The sequence below is a fragment of the Amphiura filiformis genome, chromosome 3 (assembly GCF_039555335.1).
Source record: "Amphiura filiformis chromosome 3, Afil_fr2py, whole genome shotgun sequence".
Taxonomy (NCBI): Eukaryota; Metazoa; Echinodermata; class Ophiuroidea; order Amphilepidida; family Amphiuridae; genus Amphiura; species Amphiura filiformis.
Genome location: NC_092630.1, coordinates 9,896,855 through 9,922,551, shown reverse-complemented (window position 1 = coordinate 9,922,551; position 25,697 = coordinate 9,896,855). Strand labels below are relative to the sequence as shown.

The 25,697-nt window shown below is 37.1% G+C and overlaps 1 protein-coding gene across 1 annotated transcript; it reads left to right on the top strand.

Moving 5' to 3' along the window:
* Positions 1-149: 149 nt before the first annotated feature.
* On the top strand, positions 150-23,038 carry LOC140147998 (probable imidazolonepropionase). Its single transcript, XM_072169820.1, has 10 exons — positions 150-426; positions 4,848-4,954; positions 6,687-6,751; positions 7,252-7,532; positions 14,111-14,229; positions 14,673-14,779; positions 16,663-16,881; positions 18,688-18,848; positions 19,774-20,953; positions 22,514-23,038. The coding sequence occupies exons 1-9, from the start codon at positions 278-280 to the stop codon at positions 19,865-19,867; spliced, it is 1,302 nt and encodes a 433-aa protein (XP_072025921.1). The 5' UTR covers positions 150-277; the 3' UTR covers positions 19,868-20,953; positions 22,514-23,038.
* The last annotated feature ends 2,659 nt before the right edge of the window (positions 23,039-25,697 follow it).

Genomic DNA, 25,697 nt, shown 5'->3' with positions numbered 1-25,697 from the left:
CATTCCACGTTGGTGCTTCCCGCGTAAATTTATTTTAGCGTGGGGCCCAATGGACAATAAAAGGATACTCATACGAGGTCGGGCACCATAATGTCTCCCGCAAGAGGGCGCTCGAATTATGCTAGTCTTTTGCCCAGTAACAACGAAGTCTGTTACACGCAGTAGAATAGCCGTATTTTTACGGGTACTAAATGTCTGTGTATAAGACTAAATTGTACCATAACAAACACACGTGGATGTGAATTCGTCAACTTTGTGCTTTGATCATCACAAAATCATGACATCCCTCAAACTTTTAGTCAAGAATGCAAGACAGGCAGTTCTTGTCTGCAACTCCAAAGAACTTTTCTTACGAGGGGAGGCGATGAAGCGAGTTCTTGTGCTGGAACAAGATGGAGCTAATGGAGTCAGTGTTGTTGTAGGGAGGTAAGCTTAAAAATCATAATAATCGACAATTAAAATTAAATTTAAACTTTTAAAGTAGGTATGAAAGGCAAACCTTAGTTAACTCATTTGCTAGTCAGCCAAATTGGCCTGAAACGGGGCCCAAATACAATACATATTTACATAGAAATTTAAAAGAAAAGATTTGTCAAGGAAACCTACATTTAAAATATATTTACTTCACTTAAAGGGGCATTTCGTGATCCACAGCCTCATCCCCCCACTTTTCCCAAAAAAAGTTGAGATTTTTACACCACTGGATACCTCTGGCTACATAATGTTTATGTACCAAATATTTCTTGCATGCAGATTAATTCGTTTTAGCAAAAAATATCGCAAATTTGAATTTCGTTCTGGTGCACCAGAACGAAATTACAACACATTGTCTATGTATATTCAGGCTGGACACATCACACTACCGTGTGATGTGTCCAGTTCGTCGCCGAACTTGCATATAACATGGAGAGCTTAGCATAACGGCCTGCCTATTTACGCTTCCTGAAAACACTCTTGCACATAACATACAAAACCACAATTTCACTAACTTCAACTTGCACTACCGACACCATGAAAAATATTTTAATTATTACCGATCCTTCAGAATACTTGCAAATATTGGCAGTTTCATAAAATCCTGCTGCTGAAAATCGTAAATTCCACAATCTTCTGTCAGATCCAGGTCAGTAATCACAGGTGGGCGAATCTACCAGCGTGACAAGACCAGAGATAATAAAAAGGATGAGAGGCCACGCCGCACAAATAGCTAGCCTGATTGGCAAGCGCCGCCGCTGGCCAGATCGTCTCACGGTCGTGTATGATGAGTAGAGACCATAGAGCCCTATATAGGGCTCTGTGGAAGAAACAGTTCCTAATTTTGAAGCCATGGATAATATATTCATTTATACGAGAACCATATTTTTGTACCAATCACAGAACAGAATTTCACTTACTCACAGCTGTCAATCATTCTTGTGAAACGAAGCTCCGCCTAGTATCAAGGTCTTCTTCTGCGCATTGGTTGTGCGCATTAACTAGCCTCCAGCACAAATCCTGTGCACACGATCAGGTTGGATGGGCGGTTTACGCCTGGTTTACACAACAGGAACTGCGATGCATCCTAAACTGGATCGTTTCCGTGTATTCGCATTGCATGGTGGGTAATCGCCTGCCAATTTGCGTAGCTCCACTTTCAAAACAGTTTAAAAACAACACAGGTAAATCCATATAAAAATTAACATGGACACAAAATTGACATAGCTTATGTAATTCAAATAATAAAATAATAAAATGTAATATTATCATGATAGATGCACGTTTTATTAAAACTTGAAAAGATTATTAAGTCCAATAATTTGTTTGTGTTAGTTTGCACGAGTCACAAAATGGCGACCCATCACACATTTTCTGCATGTGCCAACATTAGTAACTCATAGTGACTGTCCTCAAACTAGCGCCAGTGTGTCTCAGGCCTGATAACGACCCCAGGTAATTTTATGCAGAAAGTTTTCTTGCGAACAGCTGCAGGTGACAATTAAACAATGAACACGGCTTGTTTATGTACATGCGTGGGAAGGCTTGTACGTCAGCTGACGTGTTTTGGACATGTTCCGCGTAAAAAGTGTCGTTTTTCTTCATGAAAAATACCAGCGATGACCAGTTTTTGTGGGCTATTTGATTTACAGGTATGTCGGTTCGTCATAGGGTAGAAATGATAGCTGTACAATTTGTATAACATACAGTTTAACATAGGCCTAAACATTTATGGGCACAAATCGACCTTCCGTATTATGCACAAGTATGTGGAAGTGGCAGGCATATTGTCTATGGAGCAGTGTAATACACATAATCATGCATAACTCGCAAACGCAAAATCGGAATCAACTGAAATTTTGGAAATAAGCTTTTTTCGTGGATATCTACTGAAAATGTCATAAAAAGAGGATGCTAGGATCACGTAAATACTCCTTTAAGGGATCTAAAATGAGCGTTTATTGCGTTTCGACAGTATTTTTGTGGGACATGAGAGCACCTCAGACCTATTGAATTGCATTCTGACTACGAAGCATGTCTTTCTGATATCAAATAATTTTCATTTTTTGAAAATCACAATGTAATACAAATTTTATGACAAATTATAAAAATTTAATATTTTTCAAATTTTGATATATAATTATAACAGTCCTCGAAGTAAATTATATAAATCTATTGATATATTCTTAAAGTGTATGTAGCAGGGAGGAAAAGCCGACGGTCAATTGAAAATTTTGACCTTTCAAGTTTCATACTGAAGATATGGATTTTTTTCCCAAAAAGACCTAATTTTTTTTGAGTTTTGGGGAAAAAAATCCATATCTTCAATACGAAAGGTCAAAATTTTAAATTGATCGTCGGCTTTTCATCCCACCTACATACACTTTAAGTATAAATATTCAGATTTATTAAGTTTACTTCAAGTACTGTTAAATATCAAAAATATCAATTTTAATGATTTGCCATAAAATGTGTATTAAATTGCGTAATTTCAAAAATCAAAATTATTTGATATCAGAATGACATTCTTCGTATTCAGAATGCAATTGATATGTCTGATGTGCTCTAATGTCCCAAAATAAATACTGTCCAAACGCTCATACCCCACCCTTTAACCCTAGTCTGAAAATAAATCAGACCCAGAAGCAGAACAAAATATTAATTTCTGACATGATCCTGTTCTGGGTCTGAACTGTTTCTATTTGAAATCTTGATGGCAAAGTGGACAAAAGAAGCACATGGTCCTACTTCACAGTTTTTTAATCCCCTATTCATGTTGCGTGAAATCTGTGAATCACCTATTGTGGACCATCCTTTTGATACTTGAGTATTTGGACAAGCGGAACAGTTTTGACAGACCTTTTGTCTACCTCTCTGTTTGTAAACAAACAAGGAGCCTCGCCGAATAGGAAAGTCAGCGTAATAGTACGGCACTGACTTATGTTATGTCATGATGAGCCAGGAACCCCATTTTAGGTATGCTAGGTGAATTCAAATTTGCCATCAAACTGCATCATTTTATATATCAAATTAAAGCCCTTGAGTAAAGAAAGCCAAAACTGAAAACCTTTTTGTCATAGCACTTTCCATGGCAACGTTACATCTTATCAAAGATTGACTTTCATCAGAAAGATTCTGCGAGCAAAATTCCCCAAAACAGCATTTCGGTGGTGTTTCTAGATCTAATGATGATAGAAGCTTTTTTTAATGGAACTGCTATCAAAATCCCTCTAAAATTCCATGTGCGGGTGTCTCATCACCATAATAATTCATATATTTGGGTCAAGTGAAGTATAGAAAACATATTTATGTAGGTTTTCTTGAGCATTTGAGGATAGGGGGAAATGGGGGGGGGGGGAATTGACTCATTAAATACAAAAATAACAATCATGCAGAATGCAGAACATTATGAAATAATTTTTTGGCACCAATTTGTCAAAACTAGGTCTTTCCTAGTTAAATTATTTACAACATCAACAATCTGGTAAAAACATTTTGGCTAGGTTGATTCACTTCTAGTCTATCCTGGTATCCCAAAGGTATAATTGAAATAATTGGATAGAGCAAGGGTCAAAAACATGATTTTTAATGCTAAAATATTTGGATGGATTCATCTAATAGTTTGCAAGGCTTTCTATAGGCTCCGACCGTGAGTTCCAAGGAGCTATGTGTATGTGCCGCCACGATTTAGCGTGCATTCATCACCATATTCACATGTACATAGTCATGGAGTGGACTTTTCGCTGCTCATAAAAATCACTCAAAAATCATCTTTTTAAATATTTCTTTGGACAAAAGCTGATGCATAGAATAAGTTGAGCAATCACAGATGACATACATCAGTGACGCAGGTTTCTAAAGTGAGTATTTTACTAGATACACTAATGCAAACTTGCCAAAATAAAACCCTGGAGGCACCCTACGGGAGTATCTACAACTTGAGAACAAGTTCTCAAACATTCAAAATTTGTAGTTACTACAACTAAGGATTAGTCCTTGAAAATTTGGGCAAAAAAGCAAGGAAGCCCTTGAAATACATGTAGCTAATTATACTCTCAGTATACAAATTACAGATTCGTGTAAAACTAGAACCACTAGCTGGCTATGTTAACACATCTATGACAATGATTACCTGTACCGAAATCTGAATTTGGATGATTTTTACAATCGTCCGGATGAGCAAATCACTGAATGGGCCTTTAAGTTAATATTGTGTTGCCTATCACTAGGCTATCAGCATGATCAGCAGATCCTGAGAGCAACCAATTGACGGCACTGCATAGTTATCATTTGCTAGTCACTTATGCTTTATTACGTCTTGCATGATCTTCCATAAATTCCCTATTAAAATATTTCTTTTTATAATTTTGCAGGGATGGGTGCATTTCTGCTGTAGGCCATACAGCTAGTATCGAAAAGCAATTCCATGATGCTACATTTGACAAAGTGATTGATGCCCAGGGGATGTGTGTCATGCCAGGTAAGACTAAAGAAAATATACCTCCATGGGCAGAATTTCAAGTTTTGACAAAGTTGTGGATCTACAATCAAAGAAATTATTGGCACACTGGCATAATAACTGTAAATCGCTGCCCCTCTCCCCAATTCAATGTTGATGAAAGCAATTTTGACATTGGGCTCTCCAGTCTCCCCAACATGAGGGGGAATGGGGGAGGGAAGGGGAAAGGGGAAGGTTTGTACTTCTCATCAAACATAGTTATACTAATTTCACTGAACTCTCAGAGCAGCAATGAAGAGTTCCAACGGAGCGATTGCCGAATAGGGTGCAACTCTACTAGTCTTATTACAAGACTGTCCTACCCCAACTATAATCCCTAACCCTAAACTCCGTAAACGAGGACTGGACTCAAGTCTAGCAAGTTGCACCCTATTCGGTAATTGTACATACCCTCCAACATACTGTCAAAGTGTGGCAACTATTTTCTTCTTTGATTGTAGATGGGTTACTCCATAAAAGCAGGTACCCATGCATCACAACTTAAGGATAAAGTTGACTCTAACTATTGTAAAACCCCATGGGAACTATCAGCCAAATTATTGCACGCTTAAAGCTTTTTTGATTGGCTAAAATGAGGGTGATATCATGTATTGAGCCAATCAGAGAAATGGCACCAGCCAAATTATTGCACACTTAAAGCTTTTTTGATTGGCTAAAAAGAGGGCGATATCATATATTGAGCCAATCAGAGAAATGGTAAGAATAGTAAGTAGGATTTATGGGGATTGAGATTTAAATTGCTTAGAGACCCAAAAGCTCTTTTATGATTGGTTATGGTACTTAGATTGATATCAACCAATCAGAGTTACAGAACGAAAGGCAACAGCCTGATTGTGAGAATTGAAAATCAATACAGATTTTTTTATGTGACCCATTGCCAAGGAAGTTGTGATTTATTAAGGGGGTACTACACCCTTGCCCAATTTTGTGCCTATTTTTGCATTTTTCTCAAAAATTATAGCGCATTGGGAACAAGTAAGATATGTATATTATAGGGGCAAGGACTACAACTACTGCACTGGAAATTTTATTTCAGAACATGACAACAGTTGTGGAGTTACAGTCAAAATGAGGGAAAACCAATATTTGATCAATAAATCAATAACTACTTGCTTTGAGTTGCTGAATTTTCAGTACAGTAGTTGTAGTCCTTGCCCCTATAATATACATATCTTACTTGTCACCAATGTGCTATAATTTTGAGAAAAATGCAAAAAATAGGCACAAAATTGGCCAGGGGTGTAATATTTCTTAGGGGGTACTACACCCTGTGGTAAATTTGTGACTATTTTGCATTTTTCTCAAAAATAATAACACACTGGTAACAAAAGTTATGTATATTATTGGGGCAAGGAATCCAATTACTACACTGAAATTTCAGTGACTCAAGATATAAAGCGGTTCAGTATAATATGATAGGAAATGAGGTACATCCTAGCGGTACCTTATTTCTTATCATGAATAGTGAACCGTTTGTCTTGGGTCACTGAAATTCCAGAGAAGTAATTGGATTGCTTGCCCCTATTATAATATACATAACTTTTGTTACCAGTGTGTTATTAGTTTTTGAAAAAAAGGAAAAATTAGACACAAATTTATTGAGGGGTGTAGTACCCCCTTAACATCAATTGATTTTTAGTCACACATTCAGTTGACTGTGATATGGTATTATGAATTGACTCTTGTTTTGCAGGACTAATTGATGGGCACACACATCCAGTGTGGGCAGGTGATAGAGTCCATGAGTTTGCCATGAAGGTAAGAAAACTATAACCACTTTTAACAGACAGACACCGACAACAACAGTGGACCCGTATTGTGTGTGTGGTTGTTAACAGTGAAACCGTGGACCCACACACACAGACATATCATAATCCAAACGTGGACTTCTGTGATATTTCACCGCTAACCATGGACCTGGTATTACACCTACGATAGAGGACCCTACTCCATATACAAAGTTAATATACTGTATAACTTTGCTGCTGTCTTACGTCTGATTTGGATATGAGAGCTAAAAACATGATACTGTGAAATTGTGGGTCGTGGAAAGAAGCTAGCAATTTGTCCATGACCTTAATAAAGTATCGTAAAACCAGTGCACACACATGTACTATGCTTTATGAGAATCAAAATACACTTTTTGTAACTGAAATTCACAGCTTATAAAAATTCTAAGTTTCAATATGTTGAAGTATCTAATATACCAACCTTTGTATGGCTGTTTGAGAAATCTAAATATGTGGTTTCCCCAATAGCTTGCAGGAGCATCTTACATGGAGGTTCACAAAGCGGGCGGTGGTATCTACTTCACCGTAGAACACACACAAAAGGCATCGGAGGAGGAGCTCTACCAGCTCTTCAAGTCTCGTCTGGAGAGGATGATGCATGCTGGGACCACCACAGTGGAATGCAAGAGTGGATATGGTTTGGACTTAGAAACAGAAATCAAGATGTTGAGAGTACTGACTAGAGCTAGCAAGGAGCTGCCTTTCATTGAGATTTCAAGCACTTACTGTGGTGCTCATGCTATTCCAAAGTAAGTGGGTAATTCTCCTATGCTTTGTATGCTGTGAATTCTTGCATATTCATGAGGGCTGATCATTTGATTGTGCATGTCTAACAATCACGCCAGCATTGCGTGCTTTCGCGTATACATGATAGAGTGTTGTGTGTTTTCACTTTTACGCGAAAGACTATTAAAATACGTGAGATGTGGATAGTAGTTTCGTCTGTCGCACTTCATGGAACGATCTGATCAGCCCTCATTAACGGGTGATGCTGGGACTTACCTGTTTGCGAATAGTATGTGAGAATTCTATTGTAAGTTGTAGGTGTTTTAATTTGCAGGAGGCACATGATTGGTCCAGTGATGATAAAATGTAATTTCAGTTCTATATTTTGCTGTATGTGCCAAAATTTCCATCACTATTGCCAAATTGGTCAAGCTGGGAGATTCCACGTTTGTTGATAGAAAGACAGCTTAGGCTAATAGAAATTGGCACTCCATTCGTGGTGGATAATAATAAAGTTTAAAACATGTAGGCCTATAACCTATGTCCGGCACTTACGCAGGGTGATTCTTTGTTGGATTATTTTATTTGATCCTATTTGTGACCTCTTTCCTTTTCTCACAAGTCTGAAACATCGAGTCGTAGTACCGTCCATGCGAACTTGGATGTAAGCTTAAGCGAGTTTAGGCCTACACGTTGACGCAAATTTAAGAAAGTAGAACACTTGGAAGTATGACTACATGTATATCCCGGGATTATATCTGCCTCTGTATTTTGCAAACTAAAACAAGAATAGGGCCTACTCTATTAAATAAATACGAGAATGAGAGTAGGCCTATGACTGAATTAAGTTAGATGCCAAGTCAAGACACTGAAACTGATATCGTAAAAAGTCACACCGGCGCTTGCACAAAGTTATGAATGAATGCCGTACAATGGTTATACTCATCACATGTATATCGCCATGGTCGGGGCACGTATGTAGGGCTATTTGCATGCTTGTCATGGGTCAACCTGGCTAAAAATCCTGGCGTTTGCGGGCCGAATGTGGCAACCCAAAATTTACGGTCGACCTGGGAGAAACTGATTTACAATAACTTAGGTGGTCTATCGTGTGCGATACGCTATTTTTGGTCGACCTGGGATTTTTTTCTCCCAGCTTGACCCAAAACGCATCACTATTGGACTCGCAGTTCTAAAGCCGGTCATGTAAGTACATGTATTGCTGAGAAGTGGGATGCTATTATTGGCTATATCTCAAAACAATATGTGACATGATCTGCTTCATGGAGTCCAAACGAGGCACTTATGAAATTTTTTGCATTTTATTGTTTTTTAATCAATATTTTTGCCTTTATCTCGATTTCAAATTAACCACCTTTGGCCTCCATGGAACAGATAATGTCACATATTAGTGACAGTGTACTAATTAAACTTGATCACATCACAAATGTGGCTGAGGAGAATATCTTGCTTGGAAAAGATGAGGCTCCAAAATTTGCTGTAATATTTAGGATTATCAAACTCACTACAGTGCAGAAACTCATGGAAAGGGTATCAACAAATTCTCATCCATTATGTCCCATAACATGATTGTAGGAAAATGTGTTCTCTGTTAGTGATATTTATGTCTTGAATGGGCTTTTTTCATTATTATTTCATTTATGACGCATTGCAAGCTCATACCCATTGAAACTTGATCTTCCATAGGAGCTGTTAGATTTCCTATGGGTTTGGACTTATGATAGGGGGGGGGAGGGGTCAACTTAAGAAGTGGCGGGTATGTGTGTGCCTACTATACCTGGCTTTGGAAGTATAATATTGTTTACAAAATTGGGTTTTTTGTATTTAACAAATGAAGAAGAGTGTCATTGGATATAAAAATTTAGGAAAAATAGGGTGAGGTCAATTTGGTATAGAATTTGAAGAAAAAAATGTGTCAATGAGTAGAAAATTGCAACAACAAAAAAATCACAAAATTATATATTTTCCCAAATTGGGTAATTGGGTAACTGAACCTAAAGAAGGAGATGAAGGAGATCACTGGGTAGGACTTTTGGGTATATTCGACTTCAACAATGGGGGCTTATTGATAGGCGTATAGACGAATCCAAATACACGCATTCCTACACCTGACTAGCAGCCTTTAGTTGGGTCCCCGTCAGCTACAATGCATCCAAAATGTGAAATGATTCGGCCTTGGCGGAAATTTTAAACTGCATTCCATCACCCGTTTTACACCTTCCGCGAAAACACAGGTAGACAAAAGAATGATTTAAGTTTACAACACAATACAGTTCCAACAGTTGTGCAAATAAAAGCCGCCTTACACCTAGAGAAGGTCAAGGAGAGTTAATAGAATAATACAATAGAGATAATTCCGCAGGTAATCCCGTCGCATCTATTCATAGATGTACAAATGGATGAACAAAAGGACTGTGTATGAATAGATGCGACAGGATTACCTCTATTGTATATTATTCTATTTACCCTCCTCGTCTTTGCATCTTCTCCAGGTGTTAGGCAGCTTTTATTTGCACAATCGGGCGCTCAAAACCCTAGATTGGTGCTAGCGGGAAACCAAAGATGGCCGACCAAATCCTGACCATGACTTGGCTCGTTGGATTCGTCTATACCCCGCTTAAAAAGTTGAGTGCCCCCTGGATGCGGCATAACTCTTAGTCTCTTAGTGAAAGCAACCCCTGTTTAGTTAAAGGTGAGGGTGATATTGAAAGCCTCGTACCGGAGGCTCCAGTGAACTGAAACAAATACGTAGAAACAAAAGGCAACAAAGTCAATACACTTTTTTTTCAAGAATGTATCCTACAACAAGTATGGCAAAAAAGAAGAAACATCATTATCATATTGTATGTAATAATTGCTCCCCCCCCCCATTAATTAATGCCCCCAGCATTTTTTCAATGAAAAAGTCACCGATATGCAAAATTTTCCATGCCATATTGTGTGAGTAAACTTAAAACGGGCATCATGCAGTGCTGGCTGTTACGATTGCTAAATTGCATGGACATAACCTATTGTAACTTAAAAGAACCAGAAGTAAGTGATGCGTTGTGATTTTTGCCCCAATTCTAAAGACTTTTTCACTGAAAATTTGCTTTTCTTAATGCCCCTCTTCAAAAAATCACATGCCCAGCTGTTTATTACAGACAATACGGTGTTAGTATTCTCATTATGAGGTCCATTCAAGCTGATTTGAAGCTTAATTTGTATTAATCCGAGTCATCTCAGAGCAAAGCATTAATGTTACATGAATACAATTGTAACCGTTATTTTGAATAATATTTACTTGCTGGAAATTTCAATCAAGTTCTGGTAATTAGATTATTTTGTCAATGGAGATTTTCTCCCATCTCTAACATCTTTTTCTCATAGTATTCTTGATCCTCTTGACAACTAGTAAATAATTCAATTGAATGCAAGCACACTGGTTGTCCTTCCTTCTCAAAGTTGTAAAACACCTGCATATAGCTATCCACTAATGTCACATTCATGGGAGAACATTTCAGTGCAGGGAAAGCTATGGATCTCATGCCCTCCTTATCAGCCAAACGCAAAGCTGCATGAACAGTGGTCTTGAATTTAACAGGAGAGTCCTGTGAAACTGACAAATGGAAAATCTTTTTATATTGATTTAGTTTTCCAGCTGAAGTCATAACAACTCCTTGTTTGACATATTTATTGTTGTCCTGGCATTTAGTGATGTATTCTTCTTCTACACTATCACCCGCTGCTTTCATTATATCGGACATATCAGTATCGCTGGCAGCTTGGTGTATATTCACCTTGCATGCACTAGCCTCCATTGGTTGACTTGGACTTGTACTTGGATCTTCTGCAGGTGTGGCCTGACTGTTGCCTTCATCCAGACTACTTGCCATGTCCAGTGTGTTATGCACAAAGTTAACAAGCGCATCATTTTTGTCATCTGTTAGCCAGTGTATACCGTCTTTAAGCATTGAAGAAAATGACTGGATGATTTCAAGAACAAGACGTCTTCCAAAAGCTCTGCTCAAGCCAAGGGAATATTTCCTATATATGCATGCAGGTCGCCACAGAAAAGGAGAAAATGGTATTGGTACAGTTCTCGTCCAGCCTGACCGGTAATAATATTCCGAAAAATCAAGCCAGAGTATTAGCAGAGTTACATAATACAACCATAAATAATGTGGGTTGTCCAGTAGACCAACTGATGAAGGAAAGGCTTGACACACTTCATGCGTTGCATTTTGAAAAGAAAATTCAGGTATCAGACATACGTCATCGCGAACTGGAGGATTTTCATGATTAACCGATTCCATCGACACCATACATGTAGATATGAATGTTCTCAAGTCTCGAGTTGTATATTTGATAGTCAAAAGTGGCAAGATGATTTCCAAGTTTTTAATGTCATTGACATACTTGTGTATGTTGGTCATACGATAGTCCCAATAATCAGGCCCGAAGATGTAAATAGCTATATATATGGAAATATAAAATAGAATTACTGAATTGATTGCATCAGGGATTGTAGGCTGCAAATTTTGTATGGAATTGAGGTGCTCATTGTAACCAGAGTTAGAGAGCAAACGATTATCATTCAGAGCAAAATACCAATGACGTATGTAGATAGTAAGCTGTACTAGCATACTGTTGTAGCACATAGCCCTTACCATTCCCTTCTTGTTCAATTTGTGTTTGTCCTTTACAAAGTAATTGCCACTCCATGTGGTGATTTCCAGTGCGAGCATCACCCATATGCAGATGGCTTGTAACACACGTACACTTGTATTCCAAATTTTCGGATCATCTCTAAGCTCATAGAGTGGATTTTGAACAGTTACTGCCTTGTCAAATGTCACATAGTGGCCTAGTATAAATAGTAAGCACTGGAGCCACAATCCAAGTGGACAGATGATTTGCAAGCATATTTTTGAGATATCTAAATGTTTCTTCACATATTCTTGAATAATGTCAGGTCCAATGATGTGAAGGACAATGAATACCAAGTTATAGGAGATAGCAACCGATTGAATGTATTGAACAATATACAGTACTGGTATCTGGATAGTATCTGGAGCCATTTTGCACAGCCTCGGAGAAAAATTAAATATGATACACAATTTAATTTCTTCAGCTTCAACGTAGCTGATCCTCTATGTTGATTGACATGCCAAGGTGTCACTTGTCATAGTGAAAATGTTAACCCCCTGAGCACTACCTGCCGATCTAACATTGTCTCCGATTGGTCAATTATGTGATATCTTCACTTGAATCACCAATCAGAATGGAGATTTGTAAATAATTCACCCAAATTTTTTGGGGTGGTGAAATTATTCTAACAATGTTGTTGATTGGTCCAATTGATAATGAAAGCTTCTTTTTGACCTATAGGCAGGTAGTTCTCATATAAGGTTAAGTTTCTGCTTCACCTTTGTTGTAACTTCAAAGGATAAACTATTACACTCTTGAAACTATTTCACTTTGAATTGTAGAATGTAGATTGGTATTACATCAAACTACCGGTACTCAAAATATATGTAATCATAAGCATGGAATATACAGTCCCTCTATCTTTTCATAGCAATTAACTTCAGTTTTGCTTGCAGGCGGCACATTGCAATTGTAATAATCCTACCAATAGATATACATGTACTGCTATCACGTTTCATCACCAATTGTTATCTTAAATTGTTGACTGTCTAGTGTCTTCCAATGTCAGGGTCAATGTTCAATCAGGTCTACGAGTCCTTATGTGTGTGGAAACAACTGTTGCTTGCAACAGTTTGTTTCCACACACAAAATACACCAGAATTTCTTTCACTTTGTTATTTCACACTAATATTGAATTACATTGTTTTGTCTTGGAGACTTTACCACCAATGTTAAAAATGGTACGGGGGCAGTGGCCACACAGGCATTGGTGATGAATTTCAAAACACTCTAAGAAAATTTTAGACTTCCATGTTAGGTCTTCTTCCATAATGTATGATTTCCTTCCAATTTTAAATTTGTTATTCTATACTCAAAATGCTGAAATAATACTAGTAATAATTGTTGGGATGGGTTTCTGTCCATTTTGAGCTGAAATAACAAGGTAAAGTGAAAGAAATCCTGGTTATTTTGGCTGTTTAACATACGTACAGTTCATTATAAAGTCATAATTCATGAATTATGACTTTATGTCAAACTTTGCTCTGTTGACCTACAAGTACAAACACCACAAATTTGGCTGATTCTATTGTGGTGCAAATTGGGACATGTGTAAAAACATTACAAAATGTGCCAAAAAATCAGGTTTGAAAAAAATTAACCAATTTCATATGATAAGATCGTACATTATGGCTTAAGCAGTGTCATAATTTCACCATTATTTAGAAGGGGTTCAACCAGAAATCTCTAGCAGGCAGTTTCTGTTTCAACTGTCAGAGCTTTCTGGATCTTGGGTTTGACTTTGCCCCGTGTATAAATGGACCGTAAATATAAACTATGCTCAGAAATGTGTAATTGTGTATACTATGTATATTTATGTCAATTGCAGACACAATTCCATGACAATTTTTAAATAAGTATGTCAACTGAACTGCATTTTCTTATTTTCCAGAGGGAAGTCTTCAGAAGAAGCTACTGATGATGTCATCAAGAACCAGTTGCCTAGGATACAACAACTTGTGAAAAATGGAGAGTTGCAGGTGGATAATATTGATGTATTTTGTGAAAAAGGTACGGATATTCAACTGGCTCCCATGTGTATCATCTAGGCCCAGGATTTAAATTAGATAAAGCTTTATAAAATATCTTGTTTTTGAAAAGTGTCATATATAATGGACCATATTGACATATTTGTCATTTGATCATGATGATTGAAAACCTTCCCCCTTACACATTAATTAGAGATGGCATGTCAAGTCAAGACAAGTCATTGAAGTCTCAAGTCATAAAATTTGAGTCCAAGTCATTTGGGATTTGAGACTTGAGTCAAGTTTTGAGTCTAAATCGAATCATTTGTGTCAAATTGTAATTGCAAACTTTGGTATAACATTTAAGCCGTCTTGTAATGGTGTTATAGCAACAATTTTTGCCAAGGAATGACTTTTTATGTTTCCTTTGGCCTAATGTGTTCACATTGATTTATACAACTTGCATGTATTTTTAATATTGTACAGGTGTATATGATGTTGATCAATCTCGTAGAATTCTACAGGCAGGCAAAGATATTGGTCTTGCTATCAACTTCCATGCCGAAGAACTAAACCTGCTTAATGGAGCTGAGGTAATTTAAATAATAAATAATGAAGAAGGAGGCGGCCTATATGCTTCACCCTGGCAGGCGTAACACAATGCGAAACACAAATTAATATATGCGAGGATCGGAAATAAACGATGCAAGCCCGAGAAATTTAAATAACTCTTTATTTTTTCACCATCATTACACAAAAAATATAGAAAAATATTGCTGCACCCTGGAATCGAACCAGAGATCTTAGTTTTACAACCATTGTTTTCATTATTGTATATCATTTAATAAAATCCAAGTGTGCTACTGCTATCTGTTCATCTTTTAAAACCTTAAAAACAGAAGAAAAAAACTGCCCAATATGATCTTGCTTGCTTGCTTAGGCCTAGTATAATTTATGCCTTAATTCGGCAGGTCTGCAGCTCCCATCTATGACTCCAGCTCTTCACTTAAAGCCATAATGTACGATCTTATAATATGAAATTGGTAAAAAAATTTCAAACCTGATTTTTTTGCATATTTGTAATGTTTACACATGTCCCAACTTGCACCTAAATGGAATAGGCCAAATTTGTTGTCTTTGAAGGTCAACAGAGCAAAGTTCGACATATCATAATTTAAAAATTATGATAATATGTCCTCCCTTAGAACTGCATGTTAAATGGCCAAAATAACCAGTGGGGTTTCCTTTCACTTTACCATGTTATTTCAACTTAAAATGCACAGCAACCCTTCCCGATAGTTATTACTAATATTATTTCAACATTTTGAATAAAGAATAACAAAATTAAAATTTGACGGATATCGTACATTAAGATTTCACACCACCAAATAGAATTATATGGTTGTGCGCCCTTAATTTCACTTCTCAGAAAAACCCATGCATTCTCAATTTAAGCATTAAAATGAGCAGAAATTTGCATAATTTTAGCCAAATTTGGATTGGTCATGATTAGTAATATTAATTCCTGCAAGTGTACCACAGATGGGAGAGATCGAATAACTTTTAATGATTTTAAGCAGCCTTTTCTTTACAGAAACACTGGCATGGTTTTGCCTGAAAAATAGAAAATTCCCGGACATCGTAGACTTTGAGGGCCAGTCGTAAAAAATAATGACGGTCAACCTATATTTTTTCCCAGCCAGAGGGATCAGGCAAGCCAGAGGGATCAGGCAAGCAGAGGGATCAGGCAAGGGCTGATTTCAACCATCATAGCTGTCGCTTAAAACTGAGTCGCTCCTGTGAAGAAAAAATGATGTTTTCTTAAGGCAAATTTAGCACATATCTCTATGGGACTCTGATTTGGTGGTGTGAGATCTTAAGGCTTTAAGTGCCATATACAACCACATGTCCTTCCTACTGATCTTTATCCCTTTCCCTTCTATCATATCCGTCAGAAGTCCAAAAGTGCTCAATATGGGCCAGTGCAATAATTTGTTCTATAGCATATCTATACTAGCGAAATTACTTGGTTGTCACAGTTTATTGTGTATTGTGAAAATGGTGATCACCATTGTATTTGTGAATGATAATTGTTGTTTTTTTAATTCGCCGTATGCACATTAATTCAACCATTTTTTGACCGAAAATGGATTGAGTTTGACAGAAATTACTGTATGGATGTAAAGATTTGTTTTGAAAGGTCTCCCCTTCCGTAGAACAGGGGTTCTTTTGCCGTAATAATCTTTTACAGTTCTTTAAAAAGAGTAAATTATTATATGATATTACTCTTATATAACTTTATAATAATCATCTAGATGATGGGTGCAGAGCTTGAAGCATTGCCACGAGTCATTAGGAAGAAATGTTGGATGCCTGTGGTATAGAAGCCATGGCAAAGGCTAACTCAGTCGTTGTCATCCTGCGTAACCCTGACCCTAGCTGTAACCAAAACCCTAATATGTATGTTTTCATCTAGATGGGTGCTGAGCTTGAAGCAAGGGCCATGAGTCATCTAGAAGAAATATCTGATGCTGGTATAGAAGCAATGGCTAAGGCTAACTCAGTCGCTGTCATCCTACCTACCACTGCTTACATCTTGAGGCTGAAATCTCCACCAGTCCGGAAGATGATTGATGCTGGAGTACCAGTGGCACTTGGAACAGACTTCAACCCAAATGCCTTCTGTATGTCCATGGTAAGATGATGATAATTAAGGTGGTACTACACTCCTTGATAAATTTGTGGCTATTTTTGCATTTTTCTCAAAAAATAATAAGACACTGGTAACAAAAGTATAATTTATAGGGGAAAGGAATCCAGTTACTACACTGGAATTTCAGTGAATCAAGACAAGCGGTACGTTATTTATGATAAGAAAAGAGGTACCGCTAGAATGCACCTCATTTCTTAAAACATAAGAACCACTTGTCTTGAATCACTAAAATTGCAGTGAAGTAATTGGATTCCTTGCCCCTGTGATATACATAACTTTTTTTACCAGTGTGTTGTTATTTTTTGAGAAAAATGCAAAATTAGTCACAAAATATATCAGGGGGTATTGTACCACCTTAAACCTGTTCCCATACTATTTTCAGATTCAAGAACAGGGACTTGAAAATGGATATCCTCCAAATTCAAAGTAATAGTGTAACATGCAGGCTGTCCAGAAGGTACTGAAATGTAATAAATAATGTAATAATATATTAACCTCCAGTCCTCCATCATGCACCAGTCTTGTCAGGAAAATGTACGCTGGAAAAATTGATTTGAAGTTGATGCCCGGGTCAGCGTTACCTGTGTAACTACCGGTCAGTGATTGTGTGCTTGGCATTTATCTTCTTTAACTTCCGATATCAAAAAGCAGGGTTTGGTGTTAGGGTTAAAGTGAGAGGCAGGAGGATTAGACATAGTGTAGGAGGGAGTAAACATTGATCTTCACCTATTAAATCGATACTGTTAAAAACATATGGAGGATGGGTTAGTGTAGTGGTCTTCTCACTCCCTTCTCACCACTACAGCCAGGTTCAATTCCATGCGTTGCCGCATGTGAGTTTGGTTGCTAATAATACATGCTCGTCTTCGCAGGCTTTTCTCCGGTTTTCCTCCTGCTTCTAAAATCAGACCTCATCCCATATCCCTGTCCCGTCATATTCGGGTTGGTATCACTTTAATTTTATAGCCTCTGAGCACTATTGGGTTTTTCCTGGCTTTGACCAAATGTTATGAATAAACATATATGTGACATGATCAAGGGGAATGAGTCGCATGTCAGCCCTGGTCGAAAATGAGTTTTACACATGTTTCTAACGAGAACATTTAGAGCTTTCAGAAACTGAAAACCCCATGTTGATACAACTTTTCTTTGTGAAGTTACGTCAATTTATCAACCGCTGAAAACAATATAAAACAAAAGAATTTTTTTAAATGTTAAAACACTTTCTTTGCCAATATCTCAAAATCAATATTAGCGACACACGACTCATTTCCCTTGATCGTGTCACATATTCATTTGTGAGGTATGGGAAAAGCGCATGGGTCCTGATGACCAGTCTTGTACATTGATAATATAAAATCTATAAAATCGACTTACATCACATGGGCGCAGCCATTTGCAGTTGGCGCCAGGATGTCTGGCATGTGGTGGCTTGAAGCTCTGCGGGCGGTAACTGTGGCTGTTTTTCTGCTTAGAAAATTGTATTTTTTGTGCACAGAATTATTGCAGTAAGCTGTTTATCAAAAAGTCACGATTTATTTTCAAAATTCTCCTATTCATTTATGTGTGTAGCTGAAAATCATCCCGACATCTGACAATGGGTGGTCTGCTAATGGCTGCCTCCATGAGCTGTTCTCGATAATATATTATTGACTTTATATTATCTAGGCCTATGTACATTGTACAGGACTGCTGACTGGGAGGTTCAAATCCCTAGCCTTTCTGATTATGTCACTGAAGTAGAAAAAGATTCCTTTTACAAATTTTACCATTCTTATCTATTTCCAGTCACTCATCATGCACCTTGCATGTGTTAATATGCGCATGTCAATGGAGGAAGCCCTGGTAGCATCTACCATCAATGCTGCAGCATCTATTGGTAAGGCAGCCACACATGGATCACTAGAAGTAGGCAAAGTGGCTGATCTACTCATCATTAATGCACCAAGGTAAGTCAACTGATGTAAAAAGGTATTACCAAGTGATGATTTCAGGAAAGATTTGCAACTGGTTAGATATGCCTTACTTTCATCCTAAACTTTCAAACACAAAGATGTTTATTGTGCCTTTGTGGAAACATTGTTGGTTTTGTTGTCCCTATAATCTATTCACTCGATATGCCCATCAGGTCATGCAGGTCCACTTTAGTGAGAGGGATGTCAAGATATCAACTCATATGATGATGTCTATGAGATGACACATGAACACCCCTCTCACTCAAGTGGAAGTGGTAAGCATTTGAGTAAATAAATTATAGCCATCATCTATTAGCAAATAGCACCAGCAGCATCAAAATGGTTGGGCATTGAGCATACTACAGTCAGTTTACTCTGAAGTACAAAGTACAGACGCGGACGCACACATTGTGCTGACTTTTAAGGCATGCATATCTGCAGTAGAGACGCAGCACTACGCACTGTCAATGGGCTGTATACGCACGCGTTGTCACTTTGTACTTCAGAGTGGATAAACTGTAGAGGGAATTTGTCAATATCAAAAAACCTAATAAAGCAATAGAATTACATGTAAATTGGACACAGCTAACAAAACATAGTGACTGAGTGATTTTGGATGGTTGGAGTTCAGCTGAGTTTGATGTTTACATAATCTGGTCCCCTCAAAAATAGTGTTAGAGCATATTCACACAACCTCACAGGACATGAACATTATTTTTTAGATACATGTACATAAACATTTTTGAATATGAACGTTTGTCAATTTGAAGATTGCAACATCTACATGTAGTAGCCAAATACCATACACCTCTTCATTTAATCAGCAACATATTCTCAGGTTTTAAAAAATATTAAAAAAAAGTTATTGTTCATCCCACTCATACTTTACTGTATTTCTGTATTTTGTCATGTTTTACAGGTGGGAGCATTTGGTATATCAGATGGGTGGCCATGATCATCTTATAAAATATGTCATCAAGAAAGGTGATATCGTCCACAGTAGCAACTGCTGAAATGGAATATCAACATGGATTTAGTCTTCCCACCCTATATTCCCAGACTACTACTATGAGCGGATCCAGAGGGGACAGACAGGGGCCCAACCCCTGCTTTTAAAGCTAAATCATGCAAAATTCAGCCACTAGGCCCCTTCTTGTTGACAATTTCGACACTTGGGGCCCCCTCTTTTTAGAAATCCTGGATCCACCCCTGGCTATTGATGGTCTAAGGTCAGGAACTTGGAATCTCCCATTTGATACATTAATCGAGTTGGTAGAGATCCATGACCATGTCATTTGTATATAACCAAAATAAGTAGTACTCACAGTCTTCCATATTTTTGTACCATATTTGCATAAGCTTTCTTACCTGCTGAAGTTATGAGAACTTATATTTCAAATATATTATGATGAAAAAAGAAATGTGTGACCTGTTCCATATACACCTTGGGCACCTTTTTTACCAATAATAAGTGTATTTGTTCAGGTAAGTAAGATTTAGAGACTAAAATTAGCTTTTTGCTGACATTGCTTTTGAAAATTGCATGTTTGGTTATGAAGTTTTGAATTTATTGACATTTTTTTGTGTTTTTTAAGCTTGTGTGTAACCAGTACTCGACTAAACTTTTTAAAAATTACAATGGAAATTTTAACCACAAAAATAAAAGTATGCAAGTGTGAACAATTCCAGTATTGTATTCTCTGTATTTAACTTTTCAAATGTTGTTGCATTGACAATCTAGTACTACTACAAAAAAATTAACTTCAGATGAGGTATCAGCAGTATTTATAAACAAAGTTCTGTTATGTAGATAAGGTCTTCCCTTTTCAATCGCATGGACCCCAAGTTATAAAAAAATCATGAGTCTTCAACAAAACAGGACAGGATATACGCACATACTGCTGGACGAAGAGCAATGTCAACAACTGCCAAGCAGATATGTTTGGTATGACCTCATCGATAGAATATAACACATGGTTCATAAGCTATTGAAGATGCCCATATCATTTTCTTGATGTACCAGATTGTAAGAGGTTCAAATTGAGAAACTGGACTGTGCCATGTTTGTATGCATGTGAGGGCGAAATAGTCTACCATAGGCAGACATGCCAACTAGTACGGTTTCACCGTATTTTGTACGGTAAAACGTGATAAATACGGTAGTACGGTCACCCCCAAAAAAATACGGTATTCCAGAATTTTGACCAAAATAATAAAATGTTGTGTCTTAAAAAGATAAACAGCTGCAAGATTAGACTACCGACTGAATTACTGGTATCATTTGACCACTTTCTTGGTCTGTTAAAGTGGTTGCCTACATCGTTTTTCTCTCGACTTTCGGTGATGCATGCACATTAAAAAATTATTATTTAATAGGCCTACAAGATGCTTTCCGAAATAATTTTCTTCCGACTTGCAGATTTTTCATGCACATTACTGTTTTTTATTATCCACCTAATGCTAGGTCTTCTGAAGGTATTTAGTTAACTATTTAGCTCTTTTGGTGAAAAAGAATAAGCATAAAAGAAGGTTTCCGACCTCCTTTTACTTCCGACTTTCTCACCATGCATGCACATTAAAGAAATATTTAATAGGCCTACAAGATGCTTTCCGAAATAATTTTCTTCCCACTTGCAGATTTTTCATGCACATTAATGTTTTTTATTAACCACCTAATGCTATGTCTTCTGAAGGTATTTAGTTAACTATTTAGCTCTATTGGTGCAAAAGAATAAGCATAAAAGAAGGTTTCCGACCTCCTTTTACTTCCGACTTTCGCACCATGCATGCACATTAAAGAAATATTTAATAGGCCTACAAGATGCTTTACGAAATAATTTTCTTCCCACTTGCAGATTTTTCATGCACATTAATGTTTTTTATTAACCACCTAATGCTATGTCTTCTGAAGGTATTTAGTTAACTATTTAGCTCTATTGGTGCAAAAGAATAAGCATAAAAGAAGGTTTCCGACCTCCTTTTACTTCCGACTTTCGCACCATGCATGCACATTAAAGAAATATGTATAGGCCTACAAGATGCTTTCCCACTTTGTTTATTCAGATCAGATGATGATGATCAATGATTTTCTGAACTTGAAAGTTTTAACAAAGCATGCTTCTAACAACATTAGAAGTAACAAAACCCAATTTGTTTGGTCTACATACTTTATCCAATTTTGTAAGGTCAAAGGTCACATACAAGGTCAAAGGTCGACTGAGGTCACCAAATCTTTTAAAATTAATTTTCAACTGTGCATCATATATCCGAATTCAGCTTGATCAGTTATGTAATTAAGGAAATATGACGACTTTAAGATGGCCGCTTTCCATGTAAAGTATAGCAAAGTAGCACTTTCAATGAGTGATAACTCGTAAAGGAAGCATCTTTCTGTATTGATTTATTACTTTGATGGAATGGTTCTTTGGTATTGCCAAATTTGATTGCAAATTTGTAAAGTGGGCCCCTGGACCCGGGCCGTTATGTGCTCGGTCGCACAAGTGGTCCCTCTCAATTATGTGTTCTACTTTTGGAGTTCCTGGAGTTGGCAGGTATGCAAAAGGTACATATTTAAAAAATACGGTTTTAGGGTGCAAAATACGGATTTTTGTTCTTCTGAGTACGGAAATCTGGATTTCAAAGTTGGCATGTCTGCATAGGGGATTATTTTGCTATGTGCCCAGCAAACATTTTAAATGGGTGCTTACTGGACTGTGTGTATGTTGTGGTATTAGGGTGTCATTAAGGTGGTGCCAAGGTCTAACACTGGTTTCATATTTTCCTGCCGCTTGCTACTTTGCCAATGATTTTGCTTCACTGCGCAGTCATGCCAGAAACATGAGCGGTGATCAGCTTTTTTTTTGACCAGCACAAGCTGATCACTCCACCGCTTTGCCTAAAGTGGTAGATCGCTAGGAGCTGAATTCAAGTCAACTTGTGAGCAGTGCCAATCCGTCAATTGTGAACAGGAAACAATTTTTGGTTGTGCTGAGCGACAACACTAGCTTTCATAGTCATGCTGCTGCTGCTCCGGTTGCAGAAAAGTGCAAGAGGCATGATGAAGTGGCAGAAAGTATGAAACCAGCATAAAACTTGTTACTCATAATCGCGAGGTAGCTCTAAGTTGTGGCATCCATGTGTTGTGCACTTAGGAAAGGGGGTAAGGCTCTTCACCCCTGCAATTTGCATCTATAATATTCACCCTCCAATAAATGCCAGTGGCACATTAATTTGATCCCCATGCATGTTAGGCAATCCAGTAGGGCAGATTTACCAAAGCATTATAAATAGATCTTTTGGAGCAGCATGCTGTCCTGATGGACCTCATTGTATTGTACTTTTAAGATGTATATACTAAGATTTTAATATGGTGCTATTACTAAAATTGTATTCAGAAACTTTCCATCCAAAGCCTGGAATGTGGACAAGATATTGATCAGTATTATTTGTTGCACTGTTCTAAATCAGTGTACTATAGTTTATCAAAGAAGACTTTAGCAAAAATGTTATTGCTCTGAAGATTTGTTGTTGCTAGTGATGTTGAGAAACCCCCAATGACTGCACAGATGTAGATGACATCAAACAAGATGTTGTTGTACCCTTTGATTCTGGCGGTCATTGGAGGAATCTCAACATCACTAATAACAAATCTTCAGAGCAATAACATCAACTGATGATGCCGGTTGAGTCAGCGAAAGCGCTCATGTGAGTGTACCAAATTTAGTATAGACTAGACAAAATTTCAAAAATTCATCTGTCATTAAAGATGCTCAAATTGTTCGTTTGGTCATAAGGATCACAAAAATATAAATTTTGTGCGTGTGCGACCTGTGGTTATGAGTTATATGCCAAAAAGGGTCAAAAGGTCAATTTTCAAGTTCTACAGGGGTGAAAAATTAAAGTTGCTCCAATTTTAAAGAAACTTGTACCAAATTATTTGTCTGGCATCAGGCAGTGAGAAAATAAAAAGATAGGTTTTCACTATCTGTGATGTATAGCTGATATGTTACGTTGCAAAAAGGTTACAGGTCTATAGGTTCCATCCTGTATCGCAAAAATCGGTGATTAGTTGTTTGGTTATCAAAACCTTCCTTCACCCAATGGAATTTGGGGAGCTGCACAGATAATTGGTGGATGTTACAATCTAAGTGCGGATAGGTTTGCAGGGCCTCAGATTCGACGAGAATCACTGAATCGATTCTCGTAATGATTCTTGTAACATTTGTTGCAAGATCAATTTTTCTCATTGAATCATGCAGTAAGTGCAGTGACTCGGATGGTTTTTGATTATCGCAAACTGGCACGAAATCTAGGCCGTGGTTTGCGCCGTTCGGCAGCAACTGGCCTAGTTGATGCTATCTGATTGTGATGATTCACCATTGCAGCGAAATTACAGCGCTTTGAGTCCTCTAAGATCTGGAGAAAAGGCGCTATATCAATCCAAAATTTAATTTTTTTACATTTTTTAAAAATTGCAATTGTCCTGTAAAATCGGTTACCTCAGCAACTCACAGATAGTGGACACCTATCTTTTTCTCACTGCCTGAAGCTAGATGAACAAATTGGTACAAGTTTCATGAAAATCTGAGAAACTTTAAGTTTTGATCCCTGTACAACTTGAAAAAAACCCTTCGATACTTTTTGGTACATATCTCCGCAACCACATGTCGTACATCCACAAAATTTATATATTTGTGATGCTTACGACCAGACAGATAATTGATATATGTTAATGAGTGAAATCGGAGCATATTTAACTTTTGACCCCTGTATAATCCTGGGGTCATTTTGAGGGTCACACACTAAAAATAACGCTTGCTCACCACTTTTTGATTCAACAGATCCAAATTTAAAGATAGCTTGGTTATCAACTTTTACTCAAAAATGCTCCAACAATTTTATACAAGCACAAATTTGAGAGTTTCCTCTAGACTAGAAGTTTTATTTGCTTTCTGGATAGGTTTATTGTATATTTATTAAAATTCTCAAACCATGAAGTACCAAATACATGAGCTAAGGGCTGAGAAAGAGTTCAAATGCTTATTGATTCAATATTAAATTCCATCATCTCTTTGTAGTGGCAGAAATATTTGCTGATCTACCACTTTTTAGAGTAGCAGACCATTTTCTAAATATAGAGCTTGTATGGTACTACTCCCCATTCCTGAAAAATACAGAACTATTTTTTGGGATTAAAAATTATTATCAAGTTCTGCCAATGAAATATAGCTCAATCCTAATCATTCATTTAGTCCTAACTGGAGATAAAAGAAAAAGTTCACTATTTTATTAAGGGATCTGGAATGAGCGTTTCGACAGTATTTCTTGTGGGACATGAGAGCACATCAGACATATCGAATTGCATTCTGAATACAAAGAATGTCTTTCTGATATCAAATAATTTTCTTTTTTTTAAATTCACGAAACCCCGGCACAATTTTTTGAAACAATACAAATTTTATTTTTATGACAAATTATTAAAATTTGATATTTTTTACATTTTTGATATATAACAGTCCTCAAAGTAAATTTATAAATCTAATGATATATTCTTAAAGTGTATGTAGCTGGGAGGAAAAGCCGACGATCAATTGAAAATTTTGACCTTTCATATTAAAGATATGGATTTTTTTTTCCCAATAAGACCTCATTTTTTTTGGTGTTTTGGGAAAAAAATCCATATCTTCAATACGAAAGGTCAAAATTTTCAATTGATCGTCGGCTTTTCATCCCACCTACATACACTTTAAGAATAAATCATCATATTTATAAAGTTTACTTCGAGTACTGTTAAATATCAAAAATATCAATTTTTAATGATTTGCCATAAAATGTGTATTACAT